Source organism: Struthio camelus, chromosome 12, assembly GCF_040807025.1.
Source record: "Struthio camelus isolate bStrCam1 chromosome 12, bStrCam1.hap1, whole genome shotgun sequence".
Taxonomy (NCBI): domain Eukaryota; kingdom Metazoa; phylum Chordata; class Aves; order Struthioniformes; family Struthionidae; genus Struthio; species Struthio camelus.
In genome coordinates, this window is record NC_090953.1 from 12,031,907 (window position 1) to 12,057,233 (window position 25,327).

Genomic DNA, 25,327 nt, shown 5'->3' on the forward strand with positions numbered 1-25,327 from the left:
AAACCAAACTGAGTGTTTTCCTCACTATCAAAGCCAAACCTAGAACTTCTTTCCAAAGAAAGACACGATACGTCACTTTCAAAAAGAACTGTTTTAAGACAACGTCCTACTGCTACAAGCTGCGGACAAGCCCCCGACCTGTTTTCCAAAATGTAACAAAGTGTACTAATACGCATTCAAAGAAGAATATGGGATAGAAATTTAACCTAAGATCTACAGTCTCTACACAAACTTAGTTTAATACGCCTTTATTATTCATCAAGGGTACTTTCTTTTTCAGTTTGCACTACAGATAAACAGGAATGGACTTTAATACTGATTCTTCATTTATCTATAAAACTGTGAAAAATCAAAAAACCGAAGACAAACAAAGCTCAACTGACTGAATTTTTTTTACATAGTGTTACCGGACTTTCAAAACACAACTGTCATCAGTAGGGATGGTAACGAGGCCCTGGGTTGTAGGAGTTGTAGCCATATTGTCCATAGTGGGAAGAGTAAGATTGTCCTTGTCTGTGCTGCTGGTAGTTATTACCCCAGCTTCTGTCTGGCCTCTGATTAGATCTATGGTCACCTTGCCAGTTGTATCTGTCCCCTCTGAAATATCTGCCATCTTGAAACCTGTAATGAAATAAGTGTCACAAAGTTTCACACAAATGATAAAGACTTTAAAAGATGAATGATAATAAACTCTTAAATGTTTTCACAAGAACTGCCATCCAACTATTTATACACTCAATTACTTATTGTTTTTATGACAAACTCTGATAAAAACGTATCTACAGTCATCTGAGGTCATTTATTTCTTGCTATTACACCATTTGCTGAGCAGTGGAAGGCAGAGTGTTTCCTAATACAAAGTATTCACAATATATTAGATGAATTCCTGGAACTTTGAATAAAGACTCCTAAAGAACAGTCAGATGGTACATCTGTAGTTAGCTAGATCCAAGCCAAGTTTCAATCTAGTAGCTTCACAGCTGTGAAAAAGCTGTGGCAAAGCAGGTTTTAAGTTCAACGTAGCTACCTAACAGCCTAAAGTCTTGGAATCTGCTTATTCCTTAAAGTATATACTACCATTGCTTTATGGTGTCTTATCAATTACCATACTCAAGGGAGTATGAGTAGGCAGCACAACTCAATGTAGCCACTCGAGGCTAATATAGTATTTAGTCTTTGTTCAGGCTACATTGTGTTTTTACAGTAGTAGCAAGGTTGCTATCCACACCTGAGCTGCCTCACAGCCACTTTGTTTGAATATCCCAATGGTGTGGTGTAGTGCGCTACAAACAATATTTGGATAAGCTGCAATCAACTTCATAACCAGAGTGTAGACACAACAGTTCATTATATAAAAGAAGAGTAAGGTTTTGTAAGAATAGCTCCTTAAACAGTCACCCCTTTTTTTAATCTATAGAAACTGATTCTGTGTTTAACTTACTGGCAAGCTTCTAGTTAGAATGTTGTCCTTTTGTTTTAGTTCTGAGAAGGCACAAATCCTGTTTAGGCATTTAGTTAAGAAATCTTCCCAACTGTTAGCAGGGCTGGCATTTTAACTACTTTAACTTCAAGTCTGATGTTAGTCTGATGTTACATGATATGCTGTAATTTTCCTTTTTCAGTGACACAAAAATCAGATGTTACTGTTTGGTATTAAGTAAAAAGCTACAATTACATCCTGAAGAAACAGTATAATTCCAAAGTGTTTTGGGGCAGAAAAGTAACATTGCACTTGCTAGACAAAGATGATGGATTTTACAATCATTGCTAATAGATTAAAATAATGCAATGTTTTTAAGGTTGCGAATTAAGTGGTTTTGGACAGCTAGCACTATATAGTCATGTTATTAGCCTGTTCCTCTGCACAGTCAGTTTCCTGCTGATTATTACGCAGCAGAAGATAGGCTGCTTAGTTTTGCAGAACTCTCATCTTTCCGTACTGGAAAAACGTTCCTGGCTGAACAGCAACAAACCCAAGGGCAATGGGTTCAGTGGTTCCAGCTCATTCCTTACTGAAAAGCATTTTGCTTTATACTTCTATACGAGTGCAAAAACTTTCAGTATCAGTACGGAGAAAATACAAAACTCCACTACTTTTTAGAGGAGATGGTTTCTTTTAAATATAGAAGCCTATGAAGTATCAAAAAGATACTTTTGTTAATGCACTACTTCTCTTTATTCTGAAATGCACCTAACCATGTATTTGTGAAACTACCAAGATTTGTGAAAAAAATAAAAATAAATAAATAAAACAGTACCGATCTCTGTTCCTCTGGTTACCACCCGATCTATTTCTCCATTCTTCAACTATAGGAGGTGGATCCGCAGGGCGTTTCAGGTACTCTTGGTATTCCTTATCATCTGGTGTAAATCGGTGAGCAAACATCTTTTCATAATTCAGGGGCACGTCAACTGAGGAAGCCATTCTGAAAGTTTTAAACATGAATACAATGGAATTGGCTTTAACAGCATATGAAGACTTTTACTGTAATTACTACCAAAATCCACTTAGGGGAAATCAAGGATAGTGAAATGTTACACTGATTAACACAGTAGCTGAGTTTTGGGCTGACAGCATAGATGTCTGACTCTTAACTTTGATGATCTAGCACTGTAAATACAAACAAAATGCCCTGCATTGTCTCAGCTCTCCCGAATAAGGTTATCTCTGACAGAAAGCAATTCCAGTTCTTCCAGCGTCCAGGCGTTGACCTCTGTATAGGAAATGCCACTGATCTATCTAAATGCTGGGAGTGTTTTTGAGGGACTCCATCCACATTGGAGAAATTAGCCTGAGACAATTAAGAGCTAATATAAATCAGCCATTACATAGTAACACCTTCAGATCAGTTTTGACAGACCCGAATTGGGTGAGGTGAATTGTGGTAGAAAGAAACGGGACATTCCTGTGTTGAGGATTACTAATAGAATTAGGAAAAAAAAAAAACTCCTTCAGCAGCACGCGCTCGCGGTCCCCTCCCAGCCCGTTCTCAGCAGCAGAAACAACGCTACAATCAACCGGAAAAGTTTGCTGAGGCCGACTCTCAGGCGAACCCTACACCTATACATGGCCAACAAAGCAAAATAATTAGCTTACTCAATAACTTAGGTGTAAATGACTTTATTCAGAGAAAAGTTGGCATCTGAGATGATGTTAAAGGACCTCACAGCTCACCTCTCACAGGGGACTGGTGCTTAAGGTCTCAGTTTCCTTGCCCACCCTCCCACCTACGCGGGAGCTGGTGCCCTCTATTACCGTCTGCCGGTAGAGGCCTGAACCCAACAGCTCCGTGGCCGCTGCTGTAACGAGCCGCGGCCCATCTACCGCACGAAAGGCCTCTGGGCTTCCAGGGTTAGCTCTCCCGTCGTCCTGCAAGGCAGGACGGGCTCCTCGGCCTCCTCCCCGCCCGACGCATCACCTCAGCTCGCGTTATTCCCCGCCGCGGGCCGGTGCGAGGGGTGGAGGCCGCCGCCGCCCCTCTCCCCCCCGCCCCTGCACGGCCGCAGCCGCCGCTCGCTGCCCCCGCGGGAAGAGCTGGGGGGGGAGGTGGAGGGGGGAAGCGGGGCTCGGTCCCGGCGCCATCCGCCTCCGCAGCCCGCCGCCGCCCTCACCCTGCGCCGCTACCGCCGCCAGCCGCCGCCGCCGAAACCTTCCTCTTCCGGGCCGGGCGCGCTCCCCTTCCGCCGCCGCCGCCGGCCGGCGGCCCCCGCGCCCCGCCCCGCCCCGGCCCCTGCGGGGGAGCGGCGGCAGCGCGGCCCCGACCGGCCCCCGCCGGTTCGCGCCGGCCGGGTGCGGCCCGGCGGCGGCCAGGCGTGCGCGGCTCTTCCTTTGGCTGCGGCAGAGGCGGTACGGGAAAGGCGTGAGCGTTAGCGCAGAAGCGCTTCTGAGGGAGAGGGGAAGGCCGCGGCCGCGGGCTGCTGGGGACCTTGCTGGAGTCGGTCGCAGAGAAGCGGCGGCCGCGCTGGTTTCTCTGAGCGCTGGAAAGACGCCGAGGCCGCCTGAGGCCTGCTGGCCGCTCGGTGACCGGGTGAGCAGGGCGCAGGCTCTGCCCCGCGTGCGGGGGTTTCGCCGCCGCCTGAGCAAAGTATTTGCTTCCCTACCCGGCGTCGCACGTAGCCAGCAGTCCGGTTGCCCGTAGTACGCGTGAAGTTACACATGAGGTTCAGAGCTTCCCCAGAGCAGGCGCCAGGTACGTGAGGCGCTGGAGGCAGAGGACTGCACCTCCTCCTGTGGTTCTGGTCCTTACGGCTGGTTTACCAGCCGCCATAGCAGCTGTTGGCAGTGCTCTGCCCCGAGGATCGGCAATAGAGGGACCCGTTTTTCCCCTCTCTTCCAGAGGGATGGAGACGTTGAGAGCTTCCTGCAGAAGAAACGGTGTTTGTGTCCCTGTTCCCGTTTGCCTCGTTTCCGCAACTCGGACCTTACAAGTGTTTTCATTGCTGTTTTCCACAATTCCTAAGCCAAATTCTTTAAAATAGTTCCTCATGCTCTGTATAAGAAATGAATTTTTTGTAGGGCCTTTTCAGAGAGCAATGAGTTTTCAAGTGTTGTTAGTTCAGGGAGCCAGTTATGCTACGCTAGAGTCTCCTTATTGCTCTCAGAGAGACTGATAATCAAATATGTTGCCGTAAGCAAAATACCCCAGCAACAGTGATGCCGGCATCCTATTCTCCAAACATATTAGACCAGAATAAGGGCTCTTCGTCTGACACAAACAGAAATAATTAAAGCTTGCTCTCCAGCATTAAAACTTGACTTACCTTAATCCAAACAGCCCAATGCAAATATCTTAGCCTGGAGTTTCTAGTTCTAAGTCAAACAACTTGTTATTGAGATTGAAAAATAATATATTTTGGCCTACGTTTTCCTCATATAATCCCTGCTCTACTGACTGCCCTTTTAAAATGGGCAGAAATAAATGAGGATTTTAATTCTTCCCCAGATATCTTTCATTTTGGCCACGGGATATTGCAAGTTCAGGTGTGTCTACAGGGGATTTCATGCATAGAATTCATCAGATGGTCCTTAATAAAAGGGAGATCTTTGTAGAGCTTCTGTTCTGCTGTTTCAAGAATGAAATATTTTTCATTAAAAGATAAAACTTATTTTAATATTAAACTTTTAAGTGTAGACCCAAATCATCCATACATTTAAGTATATACATAATCTAAGCATATATATAGTTTCTTTGAAGGCATGGGCTCGTTGTAAACACTGTGAGCAGTATACTACACAAATTACAATTTTGCTAGGATGTTGTGATATAGGATAACACTCACGGGGAATGGCTAAATCAGGATAGCACATATATTTAAAATCTTATGTCTTGCATTAGGTCTTTTTTCATACAGTATCTGTGTGCCCACTGTGGGTTATAACATCAATAAGGGAATAACAATGCAAGTGGCATGTTGCTAAGTCTTCTTGTGGATGTACTGAAGTTCAAACTGCATCAAAAAAAAAAACAAAGGGATAGGTGATTTTTAAAGGAATAAAGGCACTTAGAAGTGAATGTTGGCACCAAGTAGCACTTTCAACACTCCCTAAAATGCCTCACATTGTGCATACCTACCTACATTTGCAGGTGGCCAAGTACTTAAAAAGTCTAGCTTCAAGTGTTGTCAAGGCTGAGGACTTGATAATCTTCTCTTGTAATCTTTCTCCTCACTTCAAGCCTCTCCAAGTAATTAATATGTTGTTTTTGTACAGACAAAATCTCATAATAAGCACCTCTGAAGTCTACTGTAGGGTGATAAAGCCTCAGTTTTTGCTTTTTTCCTATGAGGTTTATAATGTTAAATATGGTACTGTTAGATGAAGTCTTATTTTACAAATGTTAAACTAAGAATTGTCCCTTTTAGCCGATCTGAAATTAATGGAGCTTTTGTAGTATGGTGCTTCCTGACTGAACAAAGGAGTGTACACTGAAAACTAGCAAAACCTTGTCTGCCTTAAAGCGGGAAAAAGTCAGTTCTCTTTATGATTAGTGTTGACAACTCTTACTGTTCTGTCACGAGATTTTGTGCTGGATGTTTTACATAAGTCCACAGCTTCTGGACTCATGTGTTTTCATTATATTTGACTTTCCTTTAAAAACTAATTTCTAGCTCTGTGATTATGGACACTTTTTTGGAAAGGAAATAAATCTGTGTACATGTGTACAAGTATCTGAAGGGGGAGTGTCAAGAGGATGAGGCCAGCCTCTTCTCCGTGGTGCCCAGCAACAGGACAAGAGGCAATGGGCAGAAACTGAACCACAGGCAGTTCCATCTGAACCTGAGAAAAAACTTCTTCACTGTGAGGGTGACAGAGCATTGGAACAGGTTGCCCAGAGAGGTAGTGGAGTCTCCTTCCCTGGAGATATTCAAAACCCGTCTGGATGTGATCCTGGGAAATATGCTCTAGAGGTCCCTGCTTGAGCAGGGAGGTTGGACTAGATGATCTCCAGAGGTCCCTTCCAACCTAAACGATTCTGTGATTCTGTGATTCTGTGATTCTGTGATCTCTGTACAGGATCCCCAGCCTGTACCGAGAAGCAAATAGAAAAAACATTATTAAAGTCCTGTTGGTTTAAAATCTTACATTTTTTACAATTTTCCATTTTTTGTGACTAGGTTCATTGCTTTATATCAGTTGAGGGTGACAGCTGTGAGATTTTTAATGAAAAGTCAGCATGTATCTTGGTTCCAGGAAAAAAGAGGAACAACATTTTTTGTACATTTCTGTATCTTTAAACAGGAGGAATCCTTTCAATCAAATGGCACTCTCTTCCTTGAGAAATCAACTAAGGAACTAATATTCCCCTACAATTGTGTCCTGTCTGAACAAGGGAATGTTAGTTCGTATGTGAAAAAGCGAAGAAATTTGCAGAGATGTTTATGGATCCTGCTGTTTTTTAGAACAACAAAATGATACATCTTACATGAGATACTGTTTTAGGGAAGACGTATTTATCTTCAAAACTCTGATTTCTTCTTGCTTGCTGAAGCTGTTCAGTGATTTCCTGTTAGCTGATTAGCCCCCTTTTTTTTTTTCATTTTCTCAGTTACATTGTAGTTGAAAGCCTATTTTGTTTGTTCAGTAAAAACTGACTTCTCCACATAATTTTTTCTAGGAAATGGAGATGGCTGGCACTGTCAGGGAGACAGAGACTTTGTGTTCTGGTTGAGAGCAGGTACAAAGGGCATGCGTGGCAGCCTTGTTATTGATTACCTACTAAAGGAAAGCCATGTTTCTGTGTGTGCAAGAGGCCGTAAGACCACGAGGGGACATCTGAGTAACTAATGACCGTAAATTGCTAGATCATTCGTTGCGCTGAGAGATATGTAAGCAGAGCTACTCTTTAGTCAGTCTGTAGAAATATTTAGAGTTGTGCTCTTTCGTTAGCACCTCCTGTGCTTACAAGATCAGTTCTCATCACTGCGTATTATTCCTTTGGCTGGAAAGGATGATTGCCTAGATTAATCCCACTTAAATAAGAAGGAAGGCCAAGATATAGCAGCTGTTACTGACAAATGCGTGTGAAGCCCGTGCAGTAATTCTGTCAGATCTCTGCCTTGCCTCTGCCATTATCTCGTATTGTACAACATCACCGAGCTTCAGAGCGTCTCTCCCATCCCTCCATATGGTATTGTAAAGTGAAGTCCATAAAGGAACAGACTGCAGATTCCTATCAACTTCACTAAACTTAGTACAAGAAAAGTTTCTTTCCCATCGTGACCTTTAAATGTTAACTGCCAAAAACATAACATTATCCTTTTTTTAAGAAGGAGAAAGTGCAATTCATGGTGTTTGATTGTGTCGCAGAATAACCGTTTTGGTGTTGCAGGGCCAATTCACTTATATTAAGCTTACAGCAGTGTAACTCTTGTTTAGAAGAATTTATTCCTAATTTATGCCAGTATGAAAGAAGACCTTTAATTTTCCAAAGAGCTATTTATGTTATCAGTCTTTTAAAACATGCAGTCACATTAAATTATATTTCTGGCACGTTGTTCTTAAAATTAGTGCAGAGGTGGTGTTATCCGAATATCATCTTTGTGTGTATATATATATATATATATATATAATATATATGTATATATACACACGGATATATATGTATATGTGCACGTTAGCATGCACACACACACACATACATACAAATTAAAAATCAGTATATTCTAGCTATCTTCTTTTATTTTCACCTTTTAAACTGAATAAGCCAGCTGTGCCCTTTGGGGTCTATAAGAATGAATCATTTTTATTATTTTTGCTCACTTAGGCAGTAATTACAGAGTAGTATGCTGTCTCTGTTTTTTAATATGACGGTGCCGTTTTCATCCATGGTGTAACACCATTAACTTCAACACAGTTACACTAGAAATGAATTTGTCCCCAGGAGGCTTTTCCAAATGTTCAATTATTTCCTCATGGTTACCCAGAGGAGCAGTGAAGAAGAAGGCAAGACAGAGGGCCCTTTGATATGAGGAATGTAGTTCAAAGAGAGGTCTTGTGTCTGCCATTCATGGTGCTCCATATGTTCCTCATTTGGGATGGAGGTAGATTAGATCCTGTGGAGGCACGCATGCCGTGTCTGAAGGGCAGGCAGAAATTGTAACGTAGCACATCTGGTGCACAGGTTATGTTCTTTCCTGGCCATACGTACCGTACAAATGAAAAAAAAGTGAGAGGAGTGTTCAGATACGTAAAGTATATTTCAGTTGAACTGTTTGAAAGTCAGAAGATGAAGTAGCCAAATGTTAACTGATCAAACTCATCATAACTATGGAGTTGTCCAAACTCCAATCCAGCTGCTTGTTAGATTTCAAGCAACCCTGTGCTAGGGGTTGTATGAATCAGTGCTACCATGGATTTGCCTATTGTAAAGATAATTACAACACATAAAGGAGATACTCACATTAGCAGGGCCCACAGCAGGGCTGCACCACAGCCAGGTCAGAGGGCAGACACCCCTACAGTGTTGCCCAGGCCCATGGGCAGAGGAGTGGGTGGAGGTGAGGCTGGTCGGGGCAATTAAAGCCTGTTAGTGCGCTCAGGGCCCTGACAGTCACACGTGGCAAAGATTTTTCTTATGTTTAAATCAGAAACTCTGATCCTTGCAGAACCTAGGATCTAGCAGGAGGAAATGTTTGTACCTTTTCAGTAAACGTCTAGTATTTTTCTTGGTTTTAATAGCTTATGTGGTTTGTGCTACATGCTGATCATTTACCTCAGATACAGAGCCAAATATTCAGCTTCTGAACAGGATACCCCGATGTCCCTTTTTAGTCTCTGAGTTTCACTTCTCTGGATAATTATATTCCCCAGGCACTAGAGGGCTGGTCTGAGTTTCCTAATGTGGGACTCAAACTCAGGGACCCACATTTGAAAATTGCCTTTGTTTGTAGATAGATGTGCAAAGAGGTCCCGTTTGTGTGTGTCCTCCTGCAGCTGTGTAAGCACACGTTGAAGCTCTATTAAAGGCAATGAAATAGCAACAGTATTAATAGCAACAGTATTTAAGTGTTTTGTTCCTGCTCAAGGCCCAGGTCGGTGGAACTGGTGTAAGGAATGCTCCTTCCCTTAGGTAGCAAACATGGCTCTCTGCAGACGCCGTTACTGAGAAGCTGTTAGTTAGCACAGGAATTTGTCTTCCTTCTTTCTTGTCTTTCCTTTGTCTGCATGTCAGGGAGACTTCTTGAACGTTCTCCCTAGTTCCTCTTCAGCTAAAGGGTCATTAGAGAAGTAAGAGCCAACTTGGTACTGCTTCAAGCATGGAGTGTTTTCTAAATCTGAAACAGTTAAAAAAACTGTAAAACAACTGAGACCCATAGCCAATCCACCTTAAGACCACACTGTGCTAAAGCTGGGCACAATATGAATGTATTAGCTGAAGAGAAGCCTGTAGGATTTTGCAGAGCTGGACTGAGCAGTCTGCTCCCTGTTCTGGCGTTGCCTCGCTGCTGCTGTGTGCTCCCCTGTCCTTCCTCTGTGTCATCCCTTGTTCTGAACATGATTTGGAAACTCTTTGGACAGACACTATCGTTTCGTTTTATGTTTATGCTCTGCTGGGGCTGTTCCCTGACGAGGGCTCTATTTCACTGCCACTAGTAACAGTAATAACTCTGTCCCCTGTTGCTAAATTAGGACTGGAGATCATTCTTTCCAGCAGGCAGCAGTTCCTAATCTTTCAGGAGGCTGCTGTGGCTGCCACCCCTCGGCTTCCCCTTCCTCCCTCCCCGAGACCTCTGCCAGGGATGTCAAGGCACATCGTCCTTGCCCGACGTGTTCCTGCTGTAATTCCTTCTTCATCTTTGTCCCTAGACTCCTGCTGCAGTCTCCTCTCCTGGAGCCTTCCCATAGTGCTGTTGTTTCTGTGTCCTTGCTCTCCTCATCATCGTAGTTTCAGGTCACTCTCTCTTTACCACTTCCTTGAGTTGTGGCTGTTTCTTTCCCATCCCCTCACTGCCGGGTGAAGCAGTGCTGTGGTGGCAGCCCAGCCACTTAATAGCTTGGTAGCGCTCAGCTGAATGCAACTTTTAAATGTTGGTTGGGAACCAGTGCAGAAGAGCGTGTTTACTACTGAATAGAGTACAAATTTAAACAAATATATAGATGTTACCTTGAAAAATGCAAAGTTCTGATGGAGGCCCATTAAAAACAAACTCAGAAAAGTGCACACATTTATGAAAACCGTGCACTACGTTTCAGTGATACTTTGAGTGTGGTATTTTTATCTTCGGCTATGGCTGCTCATTCTAAGAATAATAACAATTATTTTCTTGATCTTAAACGCTGCTGTGGGGGTATCACAAACTTCCTGAGTAAAAACTTTAATTAAAAAGCAAACGTTAATCTGCGAGCAGTTGCATCTGCAGCATATTGCAAGATAAGACTTTGCCAACCTGAAAAACTAGACAAGATTCTAATTAAATCGTGAAAAAATGATGAGCTAGATATACGTTTTATATAAGGATCACAGTTACATAAGATGAAAGATCTCACAGTTGCTGTCTGGTGGGAAATGTTGCAGCTAGATCTCACAGGCTGTTTGCTGGAAGATTAATCCTAGTTCCACTGGTTCCAAGTAGGATTGTGAGACTGTCTTCAGTGGAGTCAGGGCTTCGCCATAGCTCTGCATTTGACTCAGGAGCTACTTGGGTCCCGTCGAAAGCTATGCAGATGATCCAGTAGTGAAGCAATAGATCAGCAAGGTATGAGCAAATGCCATATTGCTAATGGTGCCATCTTTCCAATGAGCCACAAAAACAAAGTCCTGACTATTTATGGTTATTAGAGGTCACAGTGCACCTTTTGTAAAGTAGAGCTCTTAATCCCAATATGCTAGCCAACATCTATTTTAGGTAATTCCACTCTGGCTATCAGCCTTTCTTGTATTGTTCCAGTTTGATATAGTATTGGCCTTCACATCCTGTTCCAAACTCTGCTATGCTCCTCTGTGTTTTGGAATGGTTGATATTTTCCAGAGACTGCTACACTGCAGTGGTGTGTGAAGCGATCTCTATATATCCCTCACATGTCTCACAGGAATGGAATGAGGATTAATCAATTATGGCTGAATCGTGATCCCAGTGAAGTCAAAAGAAGGCTCTTTCCATTGGCATCACTTGGGGCAGGCTTCTATGTGCGTGTTATTGTTTTGAGATTCCTGCATGTAGAAACAAATTAAAGTGCAAGGCATTACCGTGTTGAAGATGTCTGTGTAGTGAGAATTCCTTTAGCTAGAGAGCAAAATATATTTTAAAGGCTGTTTCCTCAAGAGTATAACTGCTTGTCACAGTAGGCATTATTGCGCATGAAGAAATTCCAGTTCTTCAAATGTGGCTTTAAGCACCTGCTTTTGATTGCTTGGCATTTGTGGCTTTGCATGTCCTGTGCATTCAAAAAATGTCTTGTTACCCTTTCAGGGCTGGCTCCTGCTCTTTTCACAATTCAGCCGATGGTATGGAATCGTTATATCAGAACCCACGTCCTCAAATCCATCAAGAATTTAGCTTTAAATATTGGAAGAAAGTTGAATAGTAAGTACAAATACCTGCTGGTCATTCTCTTTGACCAAATGTTAATTCTTCTGGACAAATAAATCGAGGCTCTAAAAAAGAGCAACTCTGGCTAGATTTCTAAGAGACTGCAAAATATTTTCCACTTAGTTCTTCTGTCACATGCCACTTAGGATGTCACATTTCGAATTGTAAATCAGCTTTCAAGGTGGACAAACAATATCACTGAAAAACATTTTTGCAGGATCACCTAACTTCTTCCGTGCAAATATAATAATAGTATATCTCTTGTACAAATATAGGAAAGAGTGGTCATGGACTATTTTGGGAAAAGCGTACTCAGCAGATGGACACAGCAATAAGAGAGAATATCCAGTCAGCCACTGAGGAACAGAAGAGCTGTAATAAATATTATTAAAGGTGGGTATGGATGAAAGTTAGCCTATTCCTGTAGGAAAGCTATCAAATTAAATTTAGAAAAATGTTGATACATACAGAACATAAATCATGTGCTGTTCTGCAAGTGAACAGTAAATGAAAAACAGAAGGTGTGTGTCATCCATATCTTATAATATGGGAGTTAATTTCATTCTCTCAGGCATGTAGAAGAGGGTTTGATATGTGTATATAAATATTACTCCATTGGCCATGGATTAATTTAAAACCAAACATTTGAAATGCACAGCTCAAAGCTTTTCTGTAAGTTGTGACGGTCCTGATCTGCCTTCTACCAAGTCCCATTGAGTTAGACTGAATTCTATAACGGCGTGCTTGGTGTTATCTCCTGTGGTGTTGCCTTGTGATCCCTCCTCTGGCTCCAAAGCCCTAATGGAACGGTAGTAGAGAAACTTAATTTGATATTAATACACGGGTGCTGCTGCCTGCCGTATTTTCACTACTTCCCCAAAACCCAGGCAGGTACTCTGGATCTAGAGCAGCACTCCTCAGGTGCCTCAGCTGCAAACATCTCTCTAAAGGGTTTCTTTAAAGATTTGCAAATGAATACAAATTTCCCTCTAATTTTTCCAAATTCTGAATTTTATATATCCCCCAAGAACTATGACATTTCTCCAGAAAAGTGGAATCTTGGTTTCCCATTAGGTATTACCATTTTTTATAACTTATGTTAACTAGCATTACAGAAGATTGGGTATAAAAGTGTCAATAGTAAATATTTTATGAGAAGCAAAATATGGGGCTGAATAAAATATGATTGCATTTGTTTAACTGATACGTAGTGTTTCTTTATTTTGTCATCCGAGTATTATTGTAGAGCAAAGTTAGATTAGGTAGAATTAGGAATGGAAAACCTCCCTTAGAGCTAGTTTTGTCTAGAGAAGAAATTAATTCTGGAGAGGGATGCAGATACCTCTGCCCACAAGGAAGCATGCAGGCCTTTATCAAGCCATAGGGCATCCAAGTAAATGAATCAGACCTCCGGCGTACCCATGGAAATGTCTGCTTTTTCTAGTAAGGCAAGCAAGGAGCTGATTAAGGGGCAAAGCCTGCTGATGAGTGAGTTCTAAAGAAACACAAAGAATGGGGTATTTTGCATGAGTCGGGAGTATGAGTACATACATGCAGCCGAAGTAAACACTTCTGGGGAACTAAAATGCCCTGAAAGGACTGCTGTAGCCCCAGCCTCTCTTCCTCTCTCCTTTCTTATATGGAAGAGGAGGAGAATAGTGTTTTCTTTGGAGAGTGAGGAGGGTGGGGCCACAGAAGAGAGTGACCCCTCGGGGGAGCAGGATGGGAAGGGGAGCTGCTTGCTGGCACGTCGGGGACCCTGAGAAAAGGGTGAGAGGACAGAGGTGCAAGCAGGCTGCTGGCTCTGCAGTTTTACACGCGATGCAGGATCACAGCAGAGCACCAGGCTCAGCAGCGGGGCCTCAGCCGTCCTGTCCCCTGTGAGGCCCGGCCCCTGCCCAGCCCAGGGAGCAGAGCGGGCAGCAACCACCACCGGGGCTCTTCCCTACTGTGCCCCCAAGGTCCCAGCTGCTCACCCCGCTCTCTGGCCCAGGCCCCCACCCAAGCAGCAGGCACTGTGTCACACACCGTAGAGCCCGATAAAGCCAGTATAATGGAATGGGCTAATTAAAAAGGCAGCATCAAAATGCCAGTCTGTGGTTGCTTGGAAATGTAATCCAACTTTGGTATTATTTTCGAGCTGAGATTTTTTGAATCCAGAATTCCATGTGACGGAAGAGATGGGTATTTAAACAGATGTCTGCAATTTCTTTAAAAAATAGAGATTGAGTTACAGATGGTAGAAAGGGTCTGGGAATTAAAAACTCCTGAGCTACAAGAAAATTTACATGTGAGCAAAATGATTTGCTAAAATGAATGGTCTTGCAATTCTATGTGTTTGAAAATTAAGCTTCTTTCACCCAAAATGTGAGTATCTTTTCCCCTTCTGTATTATCTTCCTCTCTACTAGTAGCTTTGGCTGCCACCGTCACCATCATAGCCAATTCGCAATATGAGGCTCCTGTTTCTAACAGACAAGGCACATCATTTTTTCCTTCTCATCTTTCTTGCACAATCTGACCTGCTAGGACCAAAAATTTTTATCTGAATTAGCTTAAGAAGAAAAATAATCTATCCCATCTGCAGAACTGGTGCCTAATTGCTCTAGCTTGCATTTTATAAATCACAAATAAACGGAATTGTGTTATATGAGACCGGAAGGAAACCAGAATCATCATCTGTACTCGCAAATGAGTTGGGATTTTTTTTTTCTTCGTCTTTTGTGGATTTAAAAAGAAAATGACCAAAATAAACTTTGAGTGAAAAGCTAACAACTTGTGACATAGGAAATGCAAAATGCTGTGTATTGGAGGGGCAAACTTAACATATTTTATATAGATCTAAGGAGCAATACAGGATCCATCTCAGCTGGGGGACCCATGCATTACTGAGAACAGCTTTATGAATATCACCACTTATGCAAATGTACTCAAAAAAAGAGATACTAGGATGTATATGAAACAATAACAGACTCATCTGCAAGATACAAGACTGTTTTTACATGCAGTGCTCCTCAGCACAGTGAGGCGTGCCAGTCTGTGCATTGCAAAAACAATTCAAATTAGCATGATTTCAGAGAAGAGTTGCAAGACCTACCAGGTGCAGAGAAAAGCTATCGTATGAAGAGTGACTGAACTTATTTATTTTACAATGGAGGGGACATAATCAAAGTGTCTATATCAATGAATGTATTAAGAAGGAGAACTGGGAGTATCTATTTTCTCTGCTTTATAAACACAAAGAGATAGTTCAGTTAAAGAGGCAAGCTTTTCTCCAAGTAGGGGACCACCTTTACAGATGCTGAGGTTCAGTATTCACTCCAGGATGTGTTCATGTCTGGATTCCTAGTAGTCCAAAGTATGGAGGATGCGTAAAGGATCCATACTGACTTGTTCACTAATGCTAACAGATGCTGACTGATGATACCAGTATTATTAGAAATTCATAAGTCTGTTACAATTTTGCAGCCTTTTATAATGGGCTGTGTACTCACAGTTCAGGACTGGGAGACCCATATTGGCTGGTCTGGCGTATTTTGGCTTTGCTAGCTTTGTTTATACGTGCATGTTTTTCCTCCTCAGAATCTTATATTACTTTTTGTTAGCTGTATTTTTGTCTGCATTGAGAAGGCAGTGTATACAGCAGTGTGATGACAACGGTTCTTTGCATTTACATTAAAAACTGCTTTGAACTGATATTTGCATATTTTACAGGACAGCCTTTTGAAAATGAGATAGATAGAAACTGCTCGCCTACCTTCGGTTACTACACTAAGACAGGAGCTTTCTGACACTAAGTAATTGTCTATAAGAATAAACTACAAAGAATAATAAGAGAACGTTCAACTTACCCTTTAAAGATGATTGACAAAAGACTTTTAAAAATGGGCTTGTAGTTTTCACTTTTGGATACATAGAAGGTAATGTTTGGCTTATTTCTGGAGGACTGGGAGGAGGAGAATTGTTTTTACCTTAGAAACCACGTGAATGTCAACTTTTTTTTTTCTGTCTTGCTGGAGGACTTGTTGAAGGTCTCTGATGTTTATTGTGAGCTCTGACATTTTAATTGAAAGGACAAGAGTGTTGATTTTTTTAAACAGATCCTTTGTCCAAATTGTTTATTAGTTATTGGATTAAGTAGGTTTTAACAACAAAAATCATAAATCAGAAAGTTCTAAACAGTCTAACTTAAAATCCTGTATTTTTTTCAGTTGCTCATCTTTAAAAGTTTATATTCTGTGATGTTATAATTACATTAATTCTCCAGCTGTCAAGGGATTTTGAAAACTAATTCTCCATTTCACATGTAAAAATCAAGAATTCCCCAGAGCTTTCTTGGTTAAACTTCCGGATAACATTTAAAGCATGCAAATGGTTGGTTATTTGTCAAAGCAAAAAGTGGAAAATGGCATAGTTCCGCTATAGTAAAAAAATGCAGATTTCATCATTCTAGTTGAAAAAAGAGAAAACCACAGTATTGAATATTTTATTTAAAACTATCTGCCATGGGAAATAGGGAGAAGACTGTCTTGAAGTATAATAGTCCAAAAAGACTAAGCAGTAGTTCTTCTGAAATAAGATAATATATGAAATAGAGCGGTAAAAGATGGCAATAATGAAAGCCAAACAAAAGGAAAGATAATAAACACTGAGAGATAGGAAGCTCTTTGTTTTTCAGAATGCAGACTGCATGCCTCCACTTAGGTTGCCAGATCAGTTCTCTGAAAAAGATATTCACCCTGTATCTAGGAATCAAAAATTATATCTTTAGGAGGCCTATGGGAATAGGAGAAATTGTTCATCTGAAGAAGTTACATCCATTCGCAGAATGTGGATATATTTATTGTTCAGTTTGAATCATGCGAAGGGATCCTGTGCCTTCAGCATTTTGAGTCTTCCTGAACCTTGCCACCGTAATAAAAGCACACTCGTGAATGCTAAATGAGGACTGAATTATCCCCATCCTGTACTAGAACCAAATCGGAAGTGAAATATTCTGTCACATGTGAAAGCTTAAGAGCTAATTAATTTTGACAGCATATTTATAGTTCTCATTTACAGAGATCTCAAAATACTTTAAGAAAACAGAATACTAAAAAAATTATACTAAAATAATGTATATCACTGGGATCTATACCCAAATTAGGGCTCTTCATAACAGTGGAGGAATTCAATATTGAATCATCCATAGAGCGATCGCTTCATTCAATATTGATAATGCTAAAAAGTTTGTGTGAAATATGGGCCTTCTTCAAACCCATGGGACTTTTGCCATTGACTTGAATGGGGAGAGGACCTCGTCCTCTGTTGGGCAGAGGGAAGAAGGCAATGACAGTGTGCCACACAAAACTGAGAGGAAGGGACAGCTATCTGGAACAAGAGGGGGAATATCAGACAGAGAGCGAGCTTAGGGAAATCCAAATTTGACCAGGAAGCCGAGCTTAACTTGCTCTCTCTCAGACAAAATGTCTCAGGATCCTTGAGAAGGTGGAAGCACAACTTTGTCTCTTCTGAAAGATAGTTCTGAAAAGTGTTAAGTCAAGCTTTACAAAGGAGCAAATGAACCAAAGCAATACCCAAAACATTTTCTGTGTACGTATCACAGAAATTCCGCAGTACGTGTAAGTCTAACCTTTTTTGTAACTAGGGATGAAAATACACTCTTTATTGCAAGCTTGGAAAAGATTAAAACATTAGAAAACATTAAGAGAACTGCAATTTCAATTTCCAATTTCGCTCTTATCACAAAGCTACTCCATTTTGATCCAGTTCTGTTAGATAGTTTTAAGTCATGTACAGCCTTGGTTCATAAAACACCGTTTTCTAATACTCACAAAAATGAGCTAATTAATCAGAGAGGACTAAGACAATGTCTCTCCTATAAATTGAATTTGTCTGTAATTCAACAAAATGAAGTAAATGTTGTAAAAAGTGAGATAAAATCATCCAATTTGTGGTGGGAATTCTTCTACAAGTTTGTCAGACTGCTATTTTTTTTCCCTTAGGGAAAGTTAGCCCTCACTGTTTTCCCAAGAAGAGGTTTTATCAAAGCACTGTTCAAGGCTGCCGACCAGCATGAGTGTGAAAGGATTAACACTTTGGCCATGGCTATCCAGGAAGAAACAGGAACGCTCAACTGGCAGAATAGGACATCCAAAGTCTTTAGATGTCAGTGATTAGGTAAGGAGTGAAATCCCCTTCAAAATCACCACAGGCTGTTGAACCATGTGTATAATTAGGCTTGTAAAGAGAGCAAATACATTGGAGAGATGTCATTCCCCTGCTCAGGATGAGGTCTTTGTTTAACTTCACAGCCCTCTGAAAACGTATATGTAATTTGTCGTGCTTTTTCCCCCAGTGTGTGGACTTTATTTGGGTATATGGGGTTGAGATCACAATTTGGTCCTTTAGACATCAGGAAATAGCTGACTATTAGAATGGGAGAATAAATGACAGCCTTATTTTCTGTAGTTGAAAAGCGTCAGGCTGCTGGGTAAGTTTCCCTTCTTTGTTGGCTCTCGTGACATCCCCAGGTAATACTGGGGATAACCCCAGTTACTATACACAAAATTAAAGAAAGGAAACATGAATCTTTGCCCACAACTTCTAAGCTTTCTTGAAAGGATAAATTAACATGCAATAATGAAAAGATGAAAACAATCACTCTTGATGGCAGTATATTAATTATAACTTTATGTGGGTGAAGAAGTTAAAATCCCCTCCTATGTGTGGACTGGGCATCTTTTCTCAACAAGAGAATAAATGTATCTCTGTAACAGAGTCCTGTGAATACCGGAGCTAGCGGCTCCACGGCTTTCTTAAGGATTTGTGTCCTGTGATTGCACCTCAGTGAAATTTCAGTGCCTGCTGGAAACTCTTGTGGTTGAGCATCCCAAACATGGCTCATTCAGTGGAAAGGCAGCATGCTGCCACTTATTTTCATGAAACCTGTAGGGAAATAATTGCTTTGAGACTATTTCTGGTGCAGATCGACGGGGCAGTGGGGGCCAAAAGGAGGCTCAGTCCCCCTGTTTGTGCTGCTGCTGCAACTCGCACTGCTGTGCTGAGTGACAGAGTCACAGCCCTGCCACAGATCCGAGCTGTGGGGCTGAGTCTGCCCCCGGCCCGCTGCCCAAATGAGGCTGAAATCGCCCCGAAAGCTGCTTGACACGGCAGGGGGAGCAGGCACAAGCGGAGTTACGTTGTCTTCATTTCCCTAGCACAGCTGGTTAAAAGCATGAGCAGCTTGGGAGAGGACTCGCTCCTTACAGAAACTCGCCCGCCTGCCCTCCGCGGCCGCCCCGCGCTCCGCTCCCGGCCCGGGGCACCGCCACCCGCGGGGCGCAGCCGGGCCGGGCCGGGCTCGGGCTCCGCGCCTGGGGCAGAGCCCCGCGCCCCCGAAGTTCACCCGAAGTTTCCTCCTCGCCGGTTGCCCCTGGCGGGTCGCTGCCGCTCGGCGCTGCGGGCGGCCGGGGGGGCCCCCGCCGGCGGGGGGCGGCTGCGGGGCGCCCGCTGACTCCTCGCCGCCGCCTGGGGGCCCGCGGGGGGCCCGACCCCGCGCCCCGCCCCGCCCCGCCGCGCCGCGCCGCCCCCGCGCCGCCGCCGCCGCCTCGCAGGGCGGCGGGTGCCGCGGGGAGGCTGCTCCGTGCCGCCGCCGCCCGGGAGGGAGGTTATGTAAGGGGGGAGGCGGCAGCGGGAGGAGGAGCAGGACGCCTCGCCGCCGCCGGCAGCCGCCGCGCCGAGACCCGCCGCCGCTCCTCGTTCCTCGCCGCCGCCGGGGCCAGCGGGGCCGCGCGGCCGCATGTGCGAAGTGGGGACGCGGCCGCCGCCGGCCGCCGAGCCGCCCGCGGCCGCCGCCGCCGCCGCCGAGAGGTGCCGAGACATGGGGTGAGTCCGTCCGCCCCCGCCGGGGGGGGGGGGCAAAGCCCCGCGCGTGGGCCCCGCGGCCCGGCCCCGCGTGGGCGCCGCGCCCCGGCGCCGCCCCCCGCCCCGGCCCCGCGTGGGTGCCGGCCCCGGCTCCGCGCCCGGCCGCCGAGCGCTCCTTCCCGCCGCGTGCTGCACCGCGCTCGCCCGCTTCTTCCCACGCCCCGCGCGGCGGCGGCGGCGGCAAAATGCGCTCCGTGGGGCTGCCCGGCGCGGGCGGGGAGAGCCGGGCCGCGGCGCCGCGCTGGGACAGCGGCGCTTGGCGGGGAGCGCGGGGCGCTGCCGGGCAGGGGGCTCGGGCTCCGCTTCAGCGGGAGCCCGGAGCTCTGCGAAGCGCAGCACGAGCTCGCCTCGACTGTGGAGCCTGCACGCGAGTGCGTGTAAACGTCTTTCTTTTCTTTTCTTTTCTTTTCTTTTTTTAAAATTTTTCCTATGTAAGAAATCTTGGATCACAGATGATGGCCTGTTGGACAACTCATCTTGATCCTCCTAAAAATCAGTTGTGCGTTTTCTGTATCCTCTAACTTTAGCAAAGGGACCAAAACCAAATGCTGGCATTAGAGCCATTTGTGAACGTTAGGAAACAGATTATAATACTACTCTTTCAGCTTGAGCTATGCCTAGATCCTCTCGACCAGAATGGAAGGCAATGTCTCGGGGGATTCCAAACCCACACATTTAATTTGCTTTATTTTTATCCTATTATGTTATCTTACACCTTTTCTGCTCTTTGCCTCTCCTCAACCCCTGTGGCAAAGAATCATTCTCTAATTTCTGAGCTTACTCATGCCATTTCTAACTGTGCGAGCTCCCACTATGAATTTGTGTATATTATTGTCAAAGTGGCATAATTTGAGACTATATGGACAAATAATGAATTAAAATGCAATGGATGTGTCTGAATTTGATAACCAGCAGTACTGAATAGAAACAAAGGGGTAGGGGAAGAAGTAAAATATAAGTGAATATCTCCCAATGTTTCATTTCAAAATAAGCAGGGGCTCATCTGTTTCATAATTATGTAAGCTTGCATTAAAAAAATTAAAACAGAAACTGTCCTTGGAATTGTAAAAAGAAGTATCAAAATCTGGCTGAGGCAGACTTGCCTTACCGGGTCTGTAGATGGACAGGAAAACCCATGCAAGGGAAACTTGCCCCAGTTGTCTTACTTGGGCGTCTCTAAAAGCAAATATTTTCGTTGTTGTCATTTTTAACTGTTTCCCTACTGGCAGAACAGCTTAGCTGAAAAGTTCAGCTGGGCTTTGGGCAGGACGGGGTAGAAGATCATGGTGTCTCCTGCTTTGGAAATCTGTTGTAGCTCAGAGCTCTCAATTCGGCGCAGTCAGACACTGTGTGAAGAAGACCTGTCCTGCCCAGCTGCAAAGGGCTGGAAGCTTTTGGAGCGCACTGCCCGCATCTGTGTGTCGCATGGCTCCTGCCTGTGCTGCTTTATGGAGATTGTGCAGGTAGGGGGTACTGTGGCCTGCATAGCTCAGTACCCTGATCTTACTTTTTGAACTTGAGTTGTTTCAGACTTAGAGCAGTGTTCAGGAGAGGAAAATCAACCTCCCAACATCATTCTGTGCTGGGGTTTCAGTGTGTGTGGTACATGCCTGTATGCTTTGTACAGTGGACAGACAGTGTGGTTTTTGGATATGCATTTGGCAGATGTCTCGGGTCATTATACTGCCGTTCATCTTTCAGATATAAAGAACTTCAGAGTACATTTGTAAGAGTGTTAGCGCGGCGGGAGCTTGGAACACATGAGACAGGAGTTTAAAAAAAACAACCTCCTCTCTCTCTCTCACTCACTTACTCACTCTAATTTGCCTTTTTGTAAAGCATTTTATGATAGGAGACTGGAGCTCAATCTTCATGTAGCTGAAAGCACAGATTTTGTCCTAAGAATTCTGGGTTTGCTGCCTGGGCAGGTTTTGGTGTCAGCTATGGGACATGCTTGCAGAAACTGTGAGAATAACTTGACTCTTAGCACTTAAAATAGTTTTTATTTAGGTATTTGTTTATTTCTGGGGATGACCATTGCTAATGATTCATTTAAATGCTGCCTATGGATTTGGCACTGACAAACGGTGCTATGAAACCTGATACAGCTGCTTGACCTTGGTAAAGCTATTTAAATTGCTTGTGAGCTATTTAAATTGATGTTTTAGTTCAGTTTACTAGACAGTGAGGTGTTGTCAAGTTTTACAGAAGTCATCTATACATTTGAAAAAATAGTGTCTGTCATTCAGTAGATGTGGAGGGAAACAAAAAGTCTCCTTCAGTGACCATTAAAGTCCATGCAAAGGTTCCTGCTGGCTAAGAACCATTGTCTTTGGGCCTAGCCCTTGTTTTGCATCTCACTATAGAAATGTTTTCTTTGAAGGGGGAAAAAATCTTTTTGTAAATCACCACTTTCCTCTACCATACACACCTGTTGTTACCTTAGTAGGCTAAGGCTTAGAATTCAGCTATTTTAAAAGCACAATGTAGCACATTTCCAGTTGTGGAGACTTCTTTGTCTGAAAATATCACCTGATTGGTCTTTTTGTGCTGCAGCAAAGAGCTAATAAAGCCCAGAAAATGACTAGCTTGTCTACTACTTGGATTTTAGTGAGCTCTGTCTGCTAATCTAATAACTATGATCTAATTCAATTTGACCTCAATTTAAACAGTATAAGCTAACTTGCCAGTTATAAAGGTGCTTCAATTTTAGTTATTGGAATGATTTAAGGAGGTAATGGCTACCTTCTTATTCCTCTTCCTGTATGCTTACATTCTTTTACTACTTTTATTTCTTTAGTATCTTTGCATTTCCTTATCTGTTACAAAATATTTCTTGTTACTAGGCATGTGACAAGTATCCAGTCTGGATTAGATGTGTAAATCGCTTCACTGCTGCTGAAGGCGTTATGTGTGTATTATCTCCTGGATTAAAATCCAACTAATTTAAATACCTTCTAGCCATAAAATTGAGTTTGAAATCCATTTTTGTAAATCATATCAAAAGATCAGCCACCCAAACATTAGAAAGTATTGGAGAAGGGCCATATACCAATGTAAAAGTCATATGCGTGTTTACATATATGAGTGTGCGCGCTGTAGAAGTTAACGATGAGCTAGCTCATAGCACTCATTTCTTTTGGCTGATTCAAGTCTGCGCTGTGTCGACGGGGGCTGCTGTGGTAAATTTGCTGCAGGCCTTGGCAGGGGGTACTCGGCTGCCCCCATGCCCTGGGGAGCCCAGGACGCCTCACCCACAGACTGCAGGGATGGCGCACCGGGGCCCTGCGCAGGCACCTCTGCCTCATCTGGGAGGGCTGTGTCCCCGTGCCATCCTCCAGGAAGGCAGGAGAAGGTGTTTCTAAGCCTGGATCAAGCAAAGACGCAACCACACCTCAAGGAGACTGGACTCATAATTTAAATTTTTTTTCTTTTCAAAATTCTGCCTCTCTAGTGTTTTCATGAGAAGGTATGGTTGGGGGCCTGTATTTCTGAGAGTATTGATGTATATTTATTACTCAGTGACTTTTAAGAACATAGGGAAAGCCTGCTCTGTGCTTTTCCCTTTTGCTGTTAGCAATAGTAATGTCCATTGGCCAGTGTACCACTTTAGCCATCTGGGGAGTAAAAGTCAAACAGGAGGGCAAAGGAAGGAAAAAAGTGAAGGAGGCAAGAGATGCAGAAAAGTTAGTGTTATAGGAAGCCCTTAATTTTGGACGATGTTCAAATTGGCCTTTCCTGTACCAGCAGCACTTCAGATACCATGGTGATAAGCTTTGCTTAAGAAGCCCCATAGCAGGGAATAGCATGTTGCAGAGGAAATTCACCTTGGCTGTCATCCAGCTCCCGCAGAAATCGATTGGAACCTCGCACTGACTTCCTTCAAAGTCCTCCTGAGCCATATGTCTGCCGGGGAGAGGGCAGGGGGCCGGTGGGCAGCTTGCAGCTCCCTCCTTGCACTCCTCCAGAGCAGTGGAAAGCCGCGGTGCGGCACGCCCAAAGGAACGGCACCCATCTTCGCTGCTGAGCAAGCAGCGCCCAGTGCAGGCTGCAGTGAGCATGCAGCTGGATGCAGCCAGGGGTACTGTGAGGTCAGAACCCTTTTTGGAGGCTGCAAGGTTAGCAGCTTCGGTTCAGCTCCTGGCAGAGCTTAGGGGCCAGGTTGCACCAGGCGTCATTCTACTGGTGATGGAGTTGGTATTCGAAGAAAGAGATGGCAATTTGAATAGGCATTGAAGCTATTAATCCCATCATTTTTTAAGGCAGTTGGCTGGGTATACTTAGTTCTCCACAACCTTAGTTCCTTTTCCTTGGTTCCTTATGTAGCTATTCCCATTTTTGCAGGCTGGGTCCAAATGGCTGCTGCTCTGACTGGGAGATTCAGTATCTCCATGCACAGATGTAAGTGGCTGTGCAATATCCAGTGAAAAAGTCAGGTGTCCAGAATTTTAATTTCTGGAGCAATAGGCTGGATTCATTGAAATGGATGGTAAAACTCAGTTGACCTCAGCAGTAAGTATAAAACCTATGTTATACAAATATAGTTGCTTTCATATGCTTAAATAATTTTAATAAGGTTAGAGAAAGAGGGAACTTTGAAAGGAGAAAAAAAGAAATAAACTGTAACGAGGATTTGTGTATGCTCCAGATTTTGGTGTGGTCGCATGGTGAGTGAGCAAACATTTAATGTTGTTTCACCTGAGCCTGCCATCAAGTGCCCTTATTTCCCTTACTGCCTCTCGCACAATTATGGAAGGAGTTCATAGCACTGCAGATAGATGCATTTAACTGAATTGGGCCAAAAATCCCCTGTGTGAATAAGCTGTAAGGAAAATATGAGATGGGAGTGGGGGGGAAACGATGATGAAACAAGCAAATAAAGAACAGCAGAAAGAAATGATGAATGAGTGACTGCCATGAGAGACAGAAGGTGGGATAAGGAAAAAATCTCAGGCAGGATCTGCTAGAGGTGATTTCAGCAAAGTACAATAGGAAAAACTGTTTCGTAGCAGAACTAGTTTGAGTGCTCTGGTGCGAATTTCACCAGAATTTGCTCACATACCCAATGCTATAGAAAAACAGTGATGAAAAAGAGAACTTAACTCTAAGAGAGTCTTCATGGTCAGGTTTCTTTCAGCTACTAGCCTAATTAATTACCACTGTTAATTTGATTATCACTTGAAAAAAGCTTATGGATAAAATATTCTCCCAAAAGTTGGAAAGTCCCTCAAGCCCCTCCTTCCATATACAAAGAGGATGATTAGTAGGTCTCCTGATAACAAAAGCATCATTTGAAGTGTTAAAGAGAATCATTTGATGTTCAGTTCGTTTTCACTGAAAATAATTTTAACTGGTTCAAGCTGTGACAAAAT

At 43.5% G+C, this 25,327-nt stretch overlaps 2 protein-coding genes across 7 annotated transcripts in view; one reads left to right on the forward strand and one right to left on the reverse strand.

Moving 5' to 3' along the window:
* Positions 1-232: 232 nt before the first annotated feature.
* Positions 233-3,715, reverse strand: RAMAC (RNA guanine-7 methyltransferase activating subunit). Of its 3 annotated transcripts, XM_068958021.1 has the most exons (4): positions 3,613-3,641; positions 2,948-3,061; positions 2,259-2,426; positions 233-621 (listed from the first exon to the last, which is right to left on the reverse strand). In XM_068958021.1, exons 3-4 carry the CDS (start codon positions 2,423-2,425, stop codon positions 432-434), a joined length of 357 nt encoding a protein of 118 aa, XP_068814122.1. In that variant the 5' UTR covers position 2,426; positions 2,948-3,061; positions 3,613-3,641; the 3' UTR covers positions 233-431. The 3 variants fall into 3 exon arrangements, with proteins under 3 accessions (XP_068814122.1, XP_068814121.1, XP_009679596.2); XM_068958020.1 differs by lacking the exon at positions 2,948-3,061 and having other exon boundaries at positions 3,613-3,715; XM_009681301.2 differs by lacking the exons at positions 2,948-3,061; positions 3,613-3,641 and adding an exon at positions 3,257-3,564.
* A 20-nt stretch (positions 3,716-3,735) lies between these two features.
* Positions 3,736-25,327, forward strand: part of HOMER2 (homer scaffold protein 2) — an 84,607-nt gene continuing 63,015 nt past the window's right edge. Inside the window, exons 1-4 of one of the 4 annotated variants that reach the window (XM_068958011.1) lie at positions 3,736-3,847; positions 11,911-12,024; positions 12,306-12,423; positions 18,035-18,209. In XM_068958011.1, the coding sequence (XP_068814112.1) occupies positions 18,196-18,209 (14 nt within the window). In that variant the 5' untranslated portion in view covers positions 3,736-3,847; positions 11,911-12,024; positions 12,306-12,423; positions 18,035-18,195. Of the gene's footprint in view, positions 4,191-11,910; positions 12,025-12,305; positions 12,424-18,034; positions 18,210-19,782; positions 19,917-25,327 lie in introns of those variants that run through there. The other 3 variants (XM_068958010.1, XM_068958012.1, XM_068958009.1) reach the window with 3 other exon arrangements.